Genomic DNA, 20,174 nt, shown 5'->3' with positions numbered 1-20,174 from the left:
CACATGTGGAAGTATTCCAGACGGCGGACACACCAGTCTGTCTGTCATTAAGCTGTGTAAGTTGGCTTCAGTTTGTGGAAGTAGGAAAACTGTGTTGTCATGGAGTAGAAAGTCACCAACATTTTTCTGTTTTGAATCTGACAGACTATAAAAAAATTGTAAATGTGTTTTGTTGTTACTTGTTAAAGAATTGAGCTAGTCAGCTGATTGAGATGATTGGTCAGTCAGTGTCTTGTCCAAACCCAATACAAGTCGATCTCTCTGGCATGTCTGGACATCATGACATCACAGTGTATGATGTGACGTCACTTGCTTGTCATGTAACAATTCATCCTGTTCCAGTTCAAGTTATCATACTGTGAGTCCGATGGCAGTCACAAGATAGATGTAATTGTCACACTCAAATATTTCACCAAAATAATTCTAATGTAGTAACTTGTGTATAAATTCTGCAGGTACACATGATTTTAAGAGCTGAACATTTGTGTACACGCCCTATAGTCTTGTGTACCATTCAGAATGTAAAATCCTGACACATGTAACTCATAATGCATTTGATGGAAGACATAGTCAATGTCTGTTAATCAGCAAATAAATTTTGATATTATTGTGTTAAGCAATCACCTTATCGTGTAAAGACTCTCATGCTGTGACAATGGAGAGACATGTACATAAGGGGTCAATATTCTATGTGATATGTTGAATTAAATCATATTCTTTGTGCTTGTCTTAACATCATGCAAAAAACACAACCCTGGCATGCTTGTCATCTCAAGTAGACCTTTTTATGATATATGAATCGGAAAATACTAAAAGGAAATTCTGGTAAAGAATCATTTCCTTGTTGAAGAATGTTGATGAAAGCTGATTAAACTTTCAGGAGCTCTTCCTTACCACATCCTCTTATCTTGAAACAATATTGATCTTAGCTTGCTTAGGAAGGATACTGCTCCTGTAATCTTCAGTCATTCAATGTCAAATTCTTTATAGGAAAGGCCTAGTCAATTTGTATGTTAAATTACCTAGCAAAAACCACTTAGTGGTATTATATCAATTGTGCTTTAGGTAATACTCCACTATCATATTGAGTTTCATGGTTTTGGGATGAAGACAAATTCAAGTTAAAGTGGCTTTATCTATAAGACAGTAATTGTATTTGGAGATCTAGGTGATTAAATTGGTTCAAAATAGAAAGTCTTTTTACCCCAGAGGCCTTTGGTTTCAGCCCAGTTCTTGTGGAACTGATAAAATTATTTTCATTAACAAAGATTGAGAGTAACAGAAGAATACGCTTGGGCTGTCTACAGTGACACTGAAGGTAAGGGGATATTTAGGATAAAGGACGGAAGTATCTTGGGCTTGTCTCTATCGACACCTGTAGCAGTGATGTAACAAGTCAGTACCTTAAATAGTGCCTTTTCAGAGGAACAGCTGTTTTAGTTACATGTTGATGTTTCCAAATATCTATTCAAGAACTTTTCCTTTAGGGAAAAGATTAAAGTCATTTTTTTAGTGCAACAGTTTGTTCTGTATTTCATTGCCTTGCGATGCAGTGATATATTTTTTCCACTTCTGTTTCGATTTTAAAAATCTGAATTTTTCCCACAGTTGCAATATTCTTGGGCAGTTTGAGTATTTGGGCAATTCATTTTGTTGCCACATCCACCACTTTCTGTGTGTGATCCCAACCTTAATGAGATCCTTTACACAGGCAAATCACTTTTAGGATTCCACTGGCCATGTAATGTGAAAAAAAAGGGATTTTGCTCTATATTTCAGTCAAAGTTTCTAAACCATTACATTTTTTGCAGCCTCCCAGTTCAAGTGCCCTATCTTGAATGAATTTGTCTTCCTTATTTTCTCCTTCCAGCTTTCCTTCCCAGAATCCACCATATGCTAAACTCCTAACAGTGTTTTCAAGTGTGAGGAGCCTAGTATTTGCACCATGCGTGAACAGTAGCCCATGGCCTGGAACTAATACTATCTCCTATCAAACTGGACGCCAAATATTTTGAATACAATCAAACCAACTACTGGTCCCTGCATTAACAATTTGCCATTCAGATCGTCACCTACTTTCATCTCTTTGTAAAGATAGTCACCAGTTTGCTTTGATATCAGAAATAGGTTTTAAATATTTGGATCACTTGAGTTTACCCAGTACAGTGTTATGAAAACAGATAAGATGTTGTCAGTTATATATTCAGAGTCATAACAACTCTCTCCTGATTCGGTAAGATGTTAAGGTAAGATTTGTTCATGGTTCACACCATGAACAAATCCACCTCAAATGGCTTATGTCTTTTACATTAAACGAAAACAGTTTATTTATGGCATATATCTGTCATTATTCAATCAATGAATAAGGTGAAAGTATCTGTTTGATGTTGCGATGATATGTAGTTCTTTCATTTGGCAGAAGCTGCCCTGTCAAAATGTGGAACATATCCTGTATGTTGCTAAAATGATTGATAGCTGTGTACAGTATGTAAGTTAGCTCAATGACAGTGTTTGATACAAGAACCTAGATGCTTCATTGAACGACAGAATTGCTTTGTAAATATGCTTAGATGATGTGATAAGTCTGCATTATGTTGTCAGCACAGGAAACAGATATGTAAACATGGATGTCTTTAAATAAACTACGACTATGGATTGTTGTTGATATATTGATCGTATTATCCTCAGGTAATTCAGATGTGTGGATTCTTGGTATTCATAATAGATACTGATACTGTGGTATTCTGTATGGAGATAATGGATGGCATATTCGTCTAAGGTAACACAGTTCACTATTCCTAAGCCATGCCAGAATGATTATGGGTTTGAATCCCAGTTTTTCCCCGATAATGAATCTTGGGTTTCACCAAATTCTTAAAGAGGGTTTATGAGGGTTATGGGTTATGGAACCATGGAAAAGTCATGGAATTTTAGTTTGGGTTTCCAATGCCTGGAATAGTTTAGTCAATAGGAAATTGCCATAAGGTCTTGGAAAAGTCATGCAGATATATCAACTTAATACCAGTCATGTTTTTTTCTGTGACAAAAATACATAAACCTCAACCACTGGCCGTTTTTCATGTTGTTGTGAGTTAACACCTCCCAGAGTTTGTTTTTTATTGTGATTCATATCTATATAATATCATGGAAAACTGGAATAATCACTGGAAAAGACGTGGAAATTTTTCAGGCAATTAGAGGTGAACCCTGCTTAACATCTAGGCCTGCATTGCTTCGGGTTTTCCTCTCACATTGAGCTAACAATCAGTGACATAAGTGTCATACTGTTAAAAGTGGCATAAAGGCAACACTCACAGACTCAATCACTCATATGACATATGCTTCAACATTTAAATCACTTGTAGTATATGCTTCACCATAGGGTAGTAGGGTAGGCTAGTGGGTAAAGCGCTCACTTGTTCAGACCCTGCAGGGTTTTATTCCTAACATGGATAGATTTGGTTAGTGCGGTTTTAGGTGTTCCCCACTGTGACGTTCCTGGAATCTTTCCTGATTGAGACTGCTGCACTTTGGTTCAGAGTACCTGACTTACCAAATTGTTGAATGTCACAACCCGATTAACCATGTGTTATTTATTTCTAATACATGTTTTCTGCCGTAGGAAAACCTTTTAAAATGTAATATTATGCTGATATCAGAGAAGGATCTTCCTTTTAATTGTACATAAAGTCTTATCAAAGTAAGGAAAACATTTTTTCAGGTAAAATTAATAAATGTCATGCCATGTTTTGAGGGGGGAAATGTTTAAATGTTTTCACAAATGCTTCATACATTGGGTGTTATTTTTGTAAGACGTATTAGGTGACTTGTGCTCAATCCTAGTCAACAGGGTGTGAGATCAAACTAAGCTACTGGGGGTCCACGAGGTTGCTTTTCATTCACAATCTTCAAAGACCACTAACTATATTATTACAAAACATTGAAATTCTGTTGCTGGCAAAATGGATTACCAAATCTAGAACTGCCAAAACTCTTGACCCAATTCCATAATGAAGTAACCAGCAAATTTGTTGTCCCAACATGAAAAGGCCAGTTCCCTACCATTAAAAGAAATCCATTTCTGTATTTGGCAAATTTGGCAGGTGGCAGGAGGGAATAATCTAGTGCAGCAGCACTGGTTGTTCCAGTTCACTATTATTTCATTACTGCAGCAAGAATCCATGTTGAATGTAGGCCCTTATTGCGATCCTATACTTTACGGAGCTTATCACAAACCGCACATTAATTGAAAGAAATTGCTGGTTGAGGTGGTTGACTTGTCATACTTTGAGGGGAAATATAAAAAAGGATGTGTGGTGTGTCCCAACCTTGTCTTTCAACCTCTGCTAATTGGAAGGAAAAAAACGTAAATGTTTGCAAATTTATGATAGATAGTTTTGGTTCTTGTGAAGTCAATGATACGAATGTTGGAGTTGAATGTAGGGGCACACTCTTTGGCTTTGAAGGTGGATAAATTATACCACACACATACTCCTCAGCATAGCCTCTGCATCATCTGTCGTTTATTTCAATTTCTTATGACAGTGTTTACTAACAAGATTCAAATCTGTGTTTTCATCCTGTAAACATACATGTGGTAAAATGAATCATTTTGTTCATGGCAACTGCACTCAAGTAATTTGTGGAAGATGGAATCGTTTATATCACCGCCTCCGAGATATGAGCTTGTTGCATTTAGCTTTTTTTGTGAATTATGGAGCAAAAATAAACATAACGTAAGAATGATATATTCCTGATTACATATCTGTATTGGCTGATAGATCCTGAAAGTTGTTAATATGTCAATGTAACAGTCCTGTTAGTGTGATATCTTTGGGCATGTTTGTTTCTTTGTTGCAGTTTCTTCTTAAATAAAGTGGGTGCAGTTAAAAAATGGAAAATAAGACCAGTATTGAGTGTCAAGTCTACATATTTCATGTTCAACTGACTAAAATGAATGTATGTCATGGCCTGCTTGTCCGTCATTTGACAGCCATGACAAAAGTGTAATTTAGTCATGTTAATTTATGGAACATATATATAGAATACTAAACGAGCTCCCGTGTAATACCAATTTTATGAAACGAGTGAATAGTTCTGGTATCTGACGAGCGAAAGCGAGTCAGATACCACAACTATTCACGAGTTTCATAAAATTGGTTTTACACGAGAGCGAGTTTAGTATTTTATTTATTACTTGTCATTTATAATGTTTTTAGGATTATACTGTTGAGTGTAAATAGGCCGACACCTACACGATCCATGGCATAATCCAATTGAGTTTAACAGAATAATACTTCAAACACGTCAAAAGTTGAAACGTATGAATTTAATATCATACAATGGTCCACCTTTAGAATTCAGGCGTTCGTCCCACAAAATTATCGTAGTGCTAAGGCTATCACAACTCACATAATTTAACTTAGACTAAAGACTCTCGTTGCGCTAGAGTACGATCGCCTTGTGGAACGGGGCCTTGCAGCTCAAAGTTTACAATGACGTCACAATACCCGATGACGTAATTTGTTGAATTTTGTTGCAAGATCCATCGGCGAGTCAAAGCAATGTGACGTCAGCCTAGCAACAAGGTTGCTGGGGTCATCGAGTGTCCATAAGCTCCTCCCAGTGATCTATCATCTCCACACGCAATGTCGTTGAATACGCCAAGGGATGTTGAGAGCTTTCAATATTTGTTCGTGAAACGTGTTCCGAGAGTACATAAGCACGCGTTTTGGTATTACACAATGTGTAATAAAGCTGTATGTTTATTAAACGGGTGATCTCTTCACGGGCAAGTAATAATTGGCCATATCAAGTATAGTTCTAGATGTCTCAAACATTGATATTATTGTCTTAGCAGTAAATAAAAACAAACACACCCACACCCCTGGATTCACCTCTGAATGAAAGTCAGTCAAACATTCCCGTTTAAACCAGCAGGCCGCAATTTGTTGTTGTGTGATGACAGCCGGTGAGTAATGAGATTAGGTAAAGAGAAACCAGTGGCTGATGGCATGAGCAACTGTCGACATGGTCCGGGGATGATGACACAGCTAGGTCAAACACTGTAAGGACCCATGCTTGTAACAGATATTACTTTTGATGACATCCTTTGCCCTGACTATATTTCACCTTTGCCATATATCACTGCCATGAAGAGGAGAGCCAGCATACCACTCCAACTACAACATTCAGCAGCTACAGCAGAGGCCTATCCCCCAAGCAAGAATAAGCTTGCTGTATTAGAGAGTTCCTGAAATATTTTGTCGGCTCATATGTATAGGTAAACATACAAACCTTGAAGGTCTGGTTTTATTGTGAAAGTGATGAAAATACCGGCTTGTTCTTCCCTTGTTTGAGGCATCAGCTTGCAGGAGTAATGAATGTTGTGTCACTCATTTGGAACTCTTTTGTGATTGAGGGGAGGAATAACAAGCATGGTTGTTATAGATACGTCAGTGTCAGGTCCAGTTGCAATAGACAGCTTCCATGTATAAATACAAAGAAAAAGATGTTGATAAATAATTCCCAAGTCCTGTGCTTGGAATGAAACAGTGATTTATGCCTTGTCCAAGATAAGGATGGCCATACACGGATGACTTTACTCTAGCTACATACTTTCCCTTTTAACAGACCCCGGGCCACCATATTAGTGGTCATGTAAATGTTTGAGTCCTTTGATGGGATGCAACCCACAGACATTCTGATCCAAGATTGGATTCTAGGCTAATAGTTTAACTTGGCAGCAGGTTGACATGGTAATAACACCATGCCCTGTGACAATGACAAAGTAAGGATGTCATCTGTGAGATGGCTCAATGCTTTGCTACATTGACAAGGTAAGGATGTCATCTATGGGATGATTCCATACCCTCCTACACTGACAAGGTAAAGGTGTCATCTGTGGGATGACTCCACACCCTGCTACACTGACAAGGTAAGGATGCCATCTATGGGATGACTCCACGCCCTGCTACACTGACACTGCCTCCCTTGGTTTGGATGCACTGGATCTCATTACAACCTTGCAGGCACTGTTTTAAGTGTTTCAAATTGCTGAACATGGCATAAGACCTTGTTAAAACATCCATGTCGCCTTTCCCGAAAAACTGAAAAAGGTTTTAACAATGCAATTATCATTATGAAATACTGAAACGTGCTGAGTGTCCCATTTGTACAATTTAACAAGTGATATATGGAAAGCATTACTATCAATGACAATTATGCCTTTGTATGAGTTTCAACATGGCTTTACACAATTTGGACCAAACATTTGACAGGAACTGTTTTAATAGAAGGACATCAAAGAGAGCAGTGTTTTCTTGCCTTTGAACATATCTGATGGGATTTCCAACTTTGGAAAAAAAATGGGTTATAAAAAAAGAAATTGTTAAATGCTTTTACTGTTCTTGCAAGAATTCCATGGAGTAAGATGCTGAAAGGGAAATCTCTTCCGACCCAACATGATGCTGAGATGATGTGTCTAGAGACGCTGTGGCAACATGGCCTGGAACTATATATACATCTGATGAAGAAATAATGCCTCCTATGATGTGGTAACACAATTTGGCCATGGCCAGGAAGGGGGAAATTTCCATTTTTTATTGTATTTTTGCTTGCTTGTGTAGGTAATGTAATCAAAACATAGTTTCTTCTCAAAAGAAATAATGTATGCCTTGAATTGAATTCCCTATGAAGTAAATACATTATTGAGTTTTGTACACAATGTTGATGGACAAGAGATGTAAGTTGAGACCATGCCCTGTATCTCTTCCAGAATGATTGATTATGTGGATGTATTGTGTTAAGTCAAAACTTAATTCTTTCAATATGGATGGCAAGATTTCCATATTTATTGTAATACAGTTCAACAGCATTTTGTTTTGAAAGGTTAAAAGTAAGGAAAGCATCAAGTGTCATTTATGGCTTACAATCAGATTGAGTACATCATAACAAAGTTACAAGTTTTCAAGTTCCCCGGAAATAGCAACTTTCTTATGTCATAGTTGAGGAAAGAATAATAATATCTCCATGACTTGAAGAAGTTGGTTGCATCACAAGGATCGAGAGTTACCTTGTATTCAGTCAAACACTCTTGGTATTGCTTATCACTGAAAATCTGAAAGTTACCAGTTTTCAAGCTCCCCAGAAATAGCAACTTTTTTATGTCATAGTTGAGGAAAGAATAATAATATCTCCATGACGTGAAGAAGTTGGTTGCATCACAAGGATTGAGAGTGACCTTATAGTCAGTCAAACACTCTTGGTGTTGCTTATCACTGAAAATCTGACTGATAATTTTAAGTTGAATTTAAACAGCAGTTAACTCAACGGCTGATATTTTTTACTGATCCTCTGGTATCACATGACAGTATGTGGCGTCTTCCTGACCACTAGCTATGTTTTTAGTGGCTGGGCTTTTTATCTTTACGATGTTCTGCACCATCTAACATATATGTGTGTGTGATTTGTACCTTAGCGTGGTGCTTTCATCTCTAGCGTGTTAAATTGTTGAATGCACGTTATGCATTTATCTGCTTGATTGGCCAGAACTAATTCTTGAGTGTTTTCAGTGCATTCTCGGACAACAGCATGTTGTAAATTTGGTCCACTGGGGTTTGCTATCTGTTGCAGTGTCAACTTGTAAAATCCATGTCTGTTAATCATGATTCATTTTGTCTGATGAACATCTACTTAGGTATTGTCCCTAGGATTAACATTCATTATATTGTTCAATATATTGCTTCACACATGAAACAACCATTGATTACTGGAAATATCAAAATATCACATGATGATGCAATAAAAAACATTTTGCAGGAAATGTTTTCTTGTGTCTGTATGTAAAAGTATTGGAAACAGTAATTTCTTGATTGATACCCAAAATTATTAATTAATGTTATTTTTATATATATTTGTTTATGAAGGACATATCACATGCAAAATGAATAAGAGAACTGTAGATTATTATTTTCTCAGACATATATCATACAAAGGCATGTAGTTGCATGTCTTGTTCATGTGTTGTGAACTTAAACATAACAATAAACACACAAACAATCTTGTTTTCTTTGTACAATTCAAGCAATATTGTCAAAAAAAGCATGTAGATTTTTTACCAATAAAAATGTTTCATGCAGACAGTTTTCAGAGTGAGAATAAGATGCAGACATCTTTGGTGCTGAAATATGTGAAAGCTGTGTTCAAATATATATATACATTTAAAAAGGTTGCTTGTTTGTAAATAGTTGTGGTGGAGTTGGAAGGAGTTGTGTGTGTAAGTGACTGATGGATATAATGACATGGTATCATGTTCTGCCAGAGAGGTGCATCTGTGAGCAGAGCCTTCTTGTGCATATACCTTGCCACGGAACAACACTGAATAACGTAACATGACGCAAGTAAAAAACAGAACATTCACGGGAGAGGGTTTAAGTTGTGAGTTAAACAGTTGCTTGGTGCACAACTTGTGCATTGTGTTCACTCTTAGTTGCTTTTTCAAACATGTGAGTTAATTTTTCTGAGTTGGTATTGACTTGCGATCAGGCTGAGCTGTGTTGTGGCGTGACTGTCATAACAGTACTGTGTACTGCTAGATTGGTCTGCACTGCTTGAGGAATAGAACTCAGAGGTGGAAAACTCATTTGCTTATTTCTTTTGAGTTTTTATTGTTTCTGTTGATGTGATGACAAGAAAAGGCTTTGTCGTATTTGTCGACATACAGACCACACATCTGTACAAGGTTCAATACAACAGTATCAAGGTATTCAAGATGAAACTGGAGAGTATTGCCAGTCAATGTTATGTCTTTCACAGACATCATGACGTGCTCTTTACCATCTTGAATTGCATTACTTCAGTTGTATATATAGTGAAAGACTTTTAGGGATTTACCTGGGTCTTATCTATTTTCAAAAAAAGAAGACTCTCAGTTATGATTTCGGGGGTCCAAGGTAGGAACATGGGGTCCCAGTCTTGTAACATGTGACACACTTAATTTGATTTCCAAGAAATTTGCTGATGTCATATCAATCCTCAGAAGCTTTTAGCCTGTTACAGATGGGGATTTCAATGTTATTTTGAAGAAAACCAACCAGTGATACTCTTAAGCTGAGTGTATTTCTTACCAGAATAGAAATAGTAAAGAGTCAGTTGGGTTTAACACCAGTATTAACATTATTCCAGTTATATCATGGTGTTTCAGCTTAATGTGGGAGGAAAGCCTGAAGTGATCACATGATGCAGGTCTCAGATGTTTACCACTTTGGTGAAGCCCTCGAGAACGGGTATGGTGCTGACAAACCTAGAAACATATTTGGGTGAACTGGGATTTAAACCCACAATCATGGGTTTCTGGCATGCCCAAGGAACGCAACTCTGCACAGCGATTGCCCCCCCCCCCCCCCCCCCCCCCCCCTCCAACCAAGAATAGAAATAACAGTTTTATGTAATAACATGTAATCTAAACCTTTTTGCATCCATTCATAGAAAGATGCATCTAAGGGATGCAGTATTTTGTGTCTGGTGAAACCCTGATCTTTTATGATGAGTTATTTTTATGATACTTATATTATTTAAAATGCTTTATGCTGCATGCACATTCTTGCAGCTATCCCTGGAGGTAATTGAGGAGATAGACTCAAATTAACAAGCTCCACCATTGTCTCATTTTGTGTTGCTAAATAACAGAAATTATACACCAAACTAACTTTCTATTTCTTGCTGCCTGAGCTCTTCATTATATCCATAGCTGTAAATTAGAAGCTAGATGTGGAAACGGCTGCTCTAGGGGAAGTTGATCCTGTTTTGTTTATTCTACCTTGCACGAGGATCTGTTGTTACTACTTATATAGGAATTTGCAATCAATTAGTTGGTCCATTTGCACATAACTTTCCTTTTTTCTCCCCTGGGAGACTTCTTTCTCATTTAAGAAAATATATATCAGATCTATTTTAGGAAAGATGGATCAGCATAAGTAAGCATACAGAAAGCCCTGTTTAGAATATTAATGTATTTTCTCCAATCACCTTGTGTCAAGAAAGTTGAGAATTCAGGCAATACATGCGCCCTAGGGACCTTGTGTCAGATTTTATTGCAAGGCCTGTCTTCTAATACCTTGAAGGGAGTATATCTCAGTGGAAATTGAAGATGAATTGCTGAACAACATAATCTGAATAGTCGTAACGATGACAGTGCTGTAGCTAGAAGTAGTTTTTAGGAGGACAGTATTATTATCATAGTAGTTGTTACCATAGCATTGTTTTACAAATAGTAATTGCTAGGATGACAGTGTTATATCTAGGTCTTTGAAAGGGTTTTAGAAGTGATACACATAAGGAAGAGAATATATGGATGTCAACTTCTATATTACACAATGTTTTGGAGTACATGTATTTGCTTACTCCTTCATCAAGTGAAATGATTTCACCTGATGAAGGAGTAAGCATATACTCCAAGTAAGTAGTTGTTAGATGATGGTGTTATGCTAGTAGTCATTGTTAATATGTTCTAATAAGTCTAAAAACAACATATACAATGTCCACATTCACCCAAACAATATGCAACCACGCTGGGATCATATTTCCTTCTTCATCTTTAAAACTACAAGACATGCAGTGTGAATGCATTGACACTGTGTATCAACCATGCTGAGATAACTTTGGTGTCCTACAGGTTGGTATCGACCATTGTTACAGTGTCTCACACAGCTAACACACATGGCACAGTGTGATTGATATAATCACAGATTACTCCGTGATCTCGGAAACAATGCCTGTGCTGCCTGAGATCTGTGAAAGCCCAGAGGGGCGACTCACTCTACCACGTTTCAAAGAGAACAAAACACATGGGACATGTTGACACGTAAGGTGTCTGAAAAAGGGCATGTACCCTCTACACCCCTCCGCCAGTGATGCCACTTCATATCAATCAATGTAGATTCAAAGGGAGATAATTTGTGTTGAAGTACTGAAAGTGCATCTTTTCTGCATGCTTTTTCCCACAGTTTTTGTCGTCACTTTGTTGGCTGTGATGAGACAAAAGTGAAGTGTTGATAGTTAAGTGGTTTCACACACCATGTGGACAATACACGCAGTGTCTCTATGGCGTGTTGAGGGAACACATACAGTCTCATTAAGTGCAGCCAGTGAATCCCCCACCCTCCACCCCAATCCTTGTCATTGAAATGGCTTTAGCAGAGAAAATCAGCCTGCCTTGTCAGATTCTAAAGAGAATTACACATTACTACATCTTGAATTGTTTAATTCTTATTTTCTGTGACTGTTTTCTTGTTTGTTCTTCATCCTAAAGAGGAATGCACATTTCTTTGTGTAAACAAATATTACAAAAGGTTTACAATCTGTTGGTGAGTATACATGCCTCCTTGGAAGGAATATCAAAAATCTAAATTTAGTGTGTACATTATTACGAACTATGAGGTAACCTACAGTGGTATTTGTAAGGACAAAAAGGTGGTAGGGTAGCCTGGTGTTTAAGCATTCTCCTGTCATATTGAAGGATTACATTACCCCCTATTTCTGGTGTTCTGACAGTTATATTGCTGAGATATGTGAAAAGTTATATAAAACCAGACTAGAGTGAATTAATTATTTCACTACACCAATGTCAGAAATAATCCATCAAGATTATAGCAGACTGTAAATAAACAGGTCTTGATCAGTCAGACTGACACACATTTAGTCATGTGACACAATGTCACAATCATTACTTAGTCAGCTTGAGCAACAAACAAGAGGTACAAAGGACCTTTGCTGCTCAATCCCTACTGTGTTGTGTACTAGATGACAGTTTCTTCTTATGATAACAGTTGAGGGTATGAAAGTAACCCTTCAACAGTGATAAATTGCCCTGGCTGTTCAGGAGAGCCTTTCCAATGAAGGTGGAAGTGCATTTCAAAGTATGCAAGGTGATATCTCCTGGTCGGGATCTCTAGCTAGAACTGTGTTATACTTACTTACTATATCACACTAAAGCCATTCACAATGTCTTCAATGGTTTCAGGTATCAAATGGACTGATAGACCGAGTAGCTGCTGCTGACACCAACTTTAACAAGGAGATGGAACTTGCTCCGAGGGTGTCGCCGGAGTTCGAGCTGACGTTAGACAACACACCTGCTTTACATGCCGTCCAGACCCTCAACTTCTTCCAGATGAAAGGTGAGCCAACAGTTGTCTCCCCTTAGAGTTTCAAGTCAGCAGAAATTTGTGCCAATATACTGAATATCAGATGCCGTGGTTGAAGAATGGTGGGAAAGCTTCGTGAGAGTTGTTGCAAGTTGTCATACTCAGTGAGACTTAATTACCTCAAAATACTTTCACTGATGGATTGTTAAGGCAAAGAAACATTGCGGTCTCAGCAGAATCAAGTATTTTCCCTATAACAGTTCCTTAACTTTAGCAACAAGTCTAGTCACATATCCGGTGTAGTAAACTTAACTCAATCCATCCTTACACAATGAGTAAAATGTAGTGTAAAAGATCAGGAAACGCGGACACATTTAGTCATTTTGGCTCATATGGTATAGCATTATCAGCACAGTGAAATCTAACTGCAGCCAAAACAACCCACATTCAGTCATACCCACAAGTTTACAAGGTTTCCTTGTATTTATGCCAACAATATATGTTTAATCATATTCATAGAAATGTGTCATTTTGCATATTTATAGTTGTAGGATACAAATAATGCCCATGTTTCTTCTAGCATGTAGATGGAAGTAGCGTTTGTCTTCTAACAAGAGTGACTAGGGATTGAAAGGTTCTGCCCCCAATCACACTGGAACAGACTATAGTCATCCCCATTCTCATTTCCTCTCACAAGCAGGGTTGTAATAGCTGTGGAAGTTGTAAATTGAGCATTTACTTTCACCTTGAAAACCATTTAATCTTCATTCGTTGTTACGTAAGCCCCCTGGTGCTTGTATCTATTATATTTGGTCTTCCTACTTGAAACTTCCTATTATGTTCCACAATTTTGTTTCCTTATACTGCAGGTTTTACAGCATCTGCTTGTCTGACAACTAATAAACAGATAATAACCATGATGAATTGTCATCAGACAGCTATGCTATTCTCCACATCACTATTGATGAAAATGGATTCTGTATCAATTTTGTGTAAATGGGCAAAAACTAGACAAATGCATAACCATTTCTAGATCATGTTGCATTGGTCCTGTGTAATTCTGCATCAAAGTTAATGGCACGTACTCTGTCAGACCCAGTCTGATAAATTATCATTGTTGATTGTCTTCTTGGAACTATTATTTATGGTAATCTTGATTTGTAATACTGCTATCCCAACAACTACTAAGTGTGCAATAAAACACTTGTAGAATATCCACATACATGCAGAGGTTTTTTTGGCTTATCATCATGTCCATCTATGCAGCATGAAGGGAAAAGGCAAACAGGAAGTGTCATTGTCATGGCTCCCCGGGGAGTGCAGATCTATTGTAATTATCTTGGAAATCATTTGGTGTCCATTAATCTGTAGTTATCTCAAGTATAGCACCTGTTTGCCTGGCGAAAAAGGAAATTCTGATTGGCTCGGTTGTGATAAGGTAGAGTTAAGATGGCGGATCAAATTGGTAGATGAGATTGAACAGTTCAGGTGTGGGGAATATAATCATAGGTTTCTTTAGATTTAGCAGTTTGTGTGTTCATGTCTTGGAGGGTCATATTCTCAGTTTCATCTAAGATGCAGTTCCCTGTGGATAATGAGTTGTTGGAACATAAGTATCAGTTATTTTGTATCATAAAAGATTAATGCACCTTTTCTTTCTACTTTAAACCAACATTACAGCTGTGTATTCAGTGTTATAGAACTTAAAGCGTTGCCAGTAAGAGTCATTTATGCCTTTTGACATTTACATGAGTGAGATACACAAGCTTTCATTACCAGTGAATAGTCATCGTTATGTCAGCTTTTCAAGTTTTATGAGCTTTTATTGATAGTGTTTATGAAGTCTAAATATTTTTGTCAAGTGTTGATGTGAAGCTTGTCTCAAGGGCTTGGGATCAGTTGGTGTTGGTCAGTTGACATAGCGTGTTAAGGGAAACAAGCCCTTACATTAGATTAGCCAATAAAATCTGTCTGAAGAGGCTTATACAGTTTAAGTTAGTTGTCATGTAAGCAGCACATGGTCATAAACTGATTTAACACTCTCACAGCTAGGGGGCATTTGAATGATGAAGTCTGATTGGTGGAAAGAGGTTGAGCTTAATTTGATTGGTCATGGCTCATCAAGTCAAGCAGAACGTTCAATTTGATTGGTTAGATATGCAAAAGTAGACCTCAGGGAGACATTACAAGTTACATACTTTGAATTGATGGTCCTGGGGGACTGGTCATTGAAAGGATCATTTCCAGGAACATGGTGGTCATTTGTGGTTAAGAGGTGTTTAGAGAACAGGGTTTTAATGTCCCTATGTGGTCATGTGCTGTGGTCATTGGAGAGGGAGACAGGCAGTTACATGTTATTTATGCTGTTTTAATGTGACAGTTTGACCATATAACAATGAAGAATGAACAAGGGGTTTGGTTGGAGAGAAGGGACTGAGCTCAAGTACATTGTTCTGGATGTAGCTCAATTATCAGAAAAGAATAATGGTGAATAGGAAAACATGGCATAGGAAAACAATAGGCAGTACCTAGGATATGATTGTTCTGACTGCAATGAGCACATATGTATAGACTTATAGAGTTATCATTCAAGAGTCTATTTTGTAACATTTTCAAGATCCCTGGGCCCCGTTTCATAGAGCAATCATAGCACTGTGACTGCCATCAGTCTATGTTATTAAAGTATGTATGGGAGCTACGATCACCTTAGCTCTACAATAGCGCTACAGGCTGGTTACCTTATTCATTACTTGATTTGGAATTAATTAATTCTCTAGGTGGACATTTAGGGAGGGAGTGAGACATGTGTCCTCCATCAATAAACAAAATGTTATATATCAACGTAATATGAATATCTACATGTGCACACGCGCAATCATTGATGCATATCATTGTAATTATTGACACAAGTCATGTAATAATTTATTCCAATACAATTCCCTTGTTCATTTATCATTGTTTTGGGGGATGAAAGATTGATGGGAGCTGTTAGTTCTTGATAATGGTTGTTATAGGCAACTCCGGAAAGGGAAAGCTGTTGTTCATTATGTGAAGGATAAAAGATTATGGTGTCATATTAAAACTGGTTGTATATGTCAAACAAGCTATTTCTCTTGGAAACAAACTGTTACAAATTAAGATTTATCCAAATATGTAAAACTCTGTACTAATACATAACCACTATGTGTCAGGACCGGAGGTCTTAAATGTAATAAATATCTTTGACTTGACTAATGACAGATCTAATTTATTGGGTTTTCTTAATTATCTGAATTTGATAGATATCAGTGTACATTCTTAGGAAGTTGACATCCGATTACTTTACAAACACAATTTCAATATTCTACTTTGGCCGTACAGTGTCAAAATGAAATAAGAATGTAAATACACTTAATATGTAGCTAAGTTTGAAAGCTTCAAGTTGTTTCAAGTATCTTGCAGATAGTGATTTCCGTTTAATGTTGTTGGGTATGTAACTATGTGATGGAGTTAAATCATTCTTTTTCCAATTTTCTTGTGACTGTCATCTTTCAAAATGTCTGATTCAGATTAATTTTGAAGTGGATTCTGATTTTATGGAGAAAGGCTGATTACAAGTATAATCATGTCAATCATCTAGAAGGTCATGTCATGTTAACAAAAACAAAAGCAGGGACTAGTTTTGCGATCATTGTCTCAGAAGTACAAAACCATGTCATCAGGAATTAAACATATTTGTTCTCCCACAGGACCAATGGTTCTCATTTCTTTGTTTGAAGGCCACCACTACACAGAAAGGGACTGGCATTATCAAATCATCCCAGTTGTAACTCTCTAATTCTAATTTTGTTCCAACCTGTGCTATGAATGACTGAGCAGCCATATTGGAGTTCCATCAATGGCCATCCAGATTGGGCCATGAGGTCAAAGTGAGCCATTCAGTCTTCAAGATTGCATGATTTACAGAGGTCTTCAGCCCATGTTTGATGTGCAGATTAACAAGATCCACTCTTTCTGTCACACTTTTCTGACAGATGTGAGAAATGGTTGGCTGATAGGGCAGTTTGTTGTTTTTGAGGACCAGGGACATCATTCCATCAGAGAAAATACCATTGGAGCAATATTTGCCTGGACTGGCCTGTGGTGGAGGATTATCTGATTGCATTAACAATGGTGGATGAGTGGGTCACAAACAGTACTGCACAAAGGGGACAAGTGGCATGTCATATGATGGGGTTTGAAACATGCATAGCAGTGATTAATAATAGCAGTTGCCATTTTGCCAGTTTTTCAGCTCAACCTTGCTGGAGATTTTAGAAGGTCTTGTCTGAGAAAGTTTAAAGATGCTCTATCAGTTCAATTAATGAAACATTGAATGATAATAGCAAAAACTGTTTCATGTGATAAAACCCTTTTCCGGTTGAACTGTTTATTTACTTACTAAATTACTAAATCTCCTGATGTTCTTTTGAAAGTCTAGAATACTGAACTCGACCTTTTGATAATTACATGTATTACTAAACTATGTATTTTAACTCTGTCAAATACCCCCCCCCCCTCCCCCCAATATCAACAAGTTTAATTTAAATTTTTCTGCAAACATCAAAGATAGTTTTTGCAACTAAAAGTCGCCATCTCATGGTTTAGTGCATGTTTCACATGTATCAGTGACTAGCCCCTCGGCAATTGTTGTAACCAAGAACTGAAAGGAATTTGACAACACCACTTGGAGCAGGACTCAAATTGCTGGATGTCAAACACTCGATTCTTTTCACCGGAGTCTGTTACATCACTCAAGTTGGGATCAAAAGTCGTGTGACTTGTTACAGGAAGAGAAGCATGACAAATTGACATCTAATGGCTGCTCACAAGTCAAAGTATTTGCCTACCACCTCATCATGCAACTTTGTGAGGAGAATGTCAAGTTGAGGTATCTGGCCACCACCTGATCCTATGACCATGGGGAAAATGTCAGCCAAGTGGTGGCTTCTGTTGTGCCCTCCTGTCCTGCCTGTCAGATGGATCTGGTGCTGTTCTCTGTCCACCTTCATGTAAACCTCAATGGATTCATGTCCCTATTTCTTAAAGTGATTGTAACTCTAAGACTGATATCAGAATTAGATTTTGACTTCACTCTCATGCTGTCTTTCCAATGCTGTGATCACTTTGTGAGACAGGGCCAAAGAACTGTTGATCTTCAAAATGTCACCTGGTGATGTGATATATTTTTGGTCAAATACGGTATTGGTGTATCCATGGAAACTGATACACTTTCAAGCAAATATTGTTGTAAAAAATGATCAGGAATCTGAGTGAGTTGGTAAAGGTTATCAGCAATATTCAAACAATATCCCAGCAGATTGTATATATTGGAGTCATGGCCAGACTGATCTGTGATTGACGGTGTGGGCAATGATCTATTGAGGGTCTTATTCTGCCAGGAGACCCCAGTTGTTATGGATATATGGAACGTGACAAACTTCAATGTTCAATCTTTTTTGACAAGCGTAGGACATTTGGGATCTGTTCTGCCAGGAAACCCCAGTGGTTGTATAAATAGAACCAGATATACTCCACTGTTTCAATGGTTGAAGAAAAGCGACTCAATGGTGTGCCATAATCAAGTACAAGACATTGGAGATCATGTTTGACCACAAATGATGACCTCAGGAGTGTCACCTGAAATACCTCCAGTTCACATGAAAATATTCCTGGAGTTATTGCCTGTTCTATAAATTAATCTGCAGTTCAGTCACTGCACTGTCAATGGGTGGACGACCTATTGCTGTAAGTGAAGCAGTCTTAGAATACAAATATTTAAATCCAGCTGCTATTATGTTGTCCCCATCTGTTTCATAACACAGGAGGATGCTTGATCAAGACAAACCAAATCATCTGCAGACATTACAATTGTAAATGTGTCACTCTTGGTGAAAGATGAGAAAAAAACATCAACAGCAAAACATACACATGTCATGCGAACTAAATATTATGCAAATTATCAGAATTCTGTTACTTCCTACACCAAATACTTAATCAGAAGAGTGTTTGAGGAAAATCACTGTGGTCATGTCTGTCATTTTGGAACCACCCACAACCACCATCAGCTCCTCTTTTGGACCCTCCCTGGAGCTGAGTTTCTTCATAATCATATTCCCCGAGCCATTTTGACATTCCTGTCACAGTGTGTTTCTATTATAAAAGTCAACGAATGGCCTCAAAACTGCTGCCATGAAACGACAATCAGGAATCAAATGTTTAATTCACAAATGTTAACCTGAATTCATAATCTCCTCGATTGACAAGTTCAGTATGGCAGGTTGAGTGTTCACGGCATAATGAATGGCTTTCGCATATCTGCAGTATGTTCCCAAGAAATTCCGCAACTGTGCAGTTGGACAGTGACAGTGGTTGCGCCCTGTCATGGCTGACTGGCAGCTATAATGGAGTGTCACCGATGCTATGGGCCTGCTAATGGGGCGGAATATGGAGTTACAGGATAAAGAGTCTGTCAGCCATCCCCCTCCCTAAATCTGCATTTTATTCGGTCAGTTGCCCCTCACCATGCCATCCTGTCCCCCTTGGCACTGATGGACAGCTTGACAAACCCATGCATAATGTATGCATATCAATGTCGTCTGTTAAGCTTTTTTCAATTAAAATCTTTCTCAGCAGTTACTCTTTGAAATTGTGTTTATTCTGGGGGATGACCTGTTTAATTAAAATGTTTCACAACATTGTCTATTGGTAATTGACTGCTATGTGTTTGAAGTGCAGGTTCAAGAAATTGACTTTTGGCAATTTAAAACATTTGATGATAGTTTCAGTAAGGAAGATTGCAGGGTGTTTGCCTTCTTTTGATGGCTGTTCATTTTCAGGGTACTTTGTGTCCCTGAAACGTTTGATACTGGGGTCAAGCATTCTCCTGAACATGTTTCAGGGGATCTTTAGGAATGAACTGTTTTTAGCAACAATCCAGATTGTCATCAGTTAAATTCTAAAACAGAAATCTTCAAAAACATTTGCGATAAGTCTGCATATCACCAAAAT

The 20,174-nt window shown here is 37.7% G+C and overlaps 1 protein-coding gene across 2 annotated transcripts in view; it reads left to right on the top strand.

Moving 5' to 3' along the window:
* Positions 1 to 20,174, top strand: part of LOC139442339 (E3 ubiquitin-protein ligase TRIM9-like) — a 193,390-nt gene that overhangs the window by 111,691 nt on the left and 61,525 nt on the right. For both annotated transcript variants that reach the window (XM_071223137.1, XM_071223138.1), the window contains exon 4: positions 13,022 to 13,178. In XM_071223137.1, the coding sequence (XP_071079238.1) occupies positions 13,022 to 13,178 (157 nt within the window). The remainder of the gene's footprint in view (positions 1 to 13,021; positions 13,179 to 20,174) is intronic.

This window comes from Haliotis cracherodii, unplaced genomic scaffold (assembly GCF_022045235.1).
Source record: "Haliotis cracherodii isolate W230 unplaced genomic scaffold, xgHalCrac1.p SCAF_5, whole genome shotgun sequence".
In the NCBI taxonomy this organism is placed as follows: Eukaryota; Metazoa; Mollusca; class Gastropoda; order Lepetellida; family Haliotidae; genus Haliotis; species Haliotis cracherodii.
The sequence above is the reverse complement of the archived record's forward strand: the minus strand, read 5'-3'. Positions and strand labels throughout refer to the sequence as shown.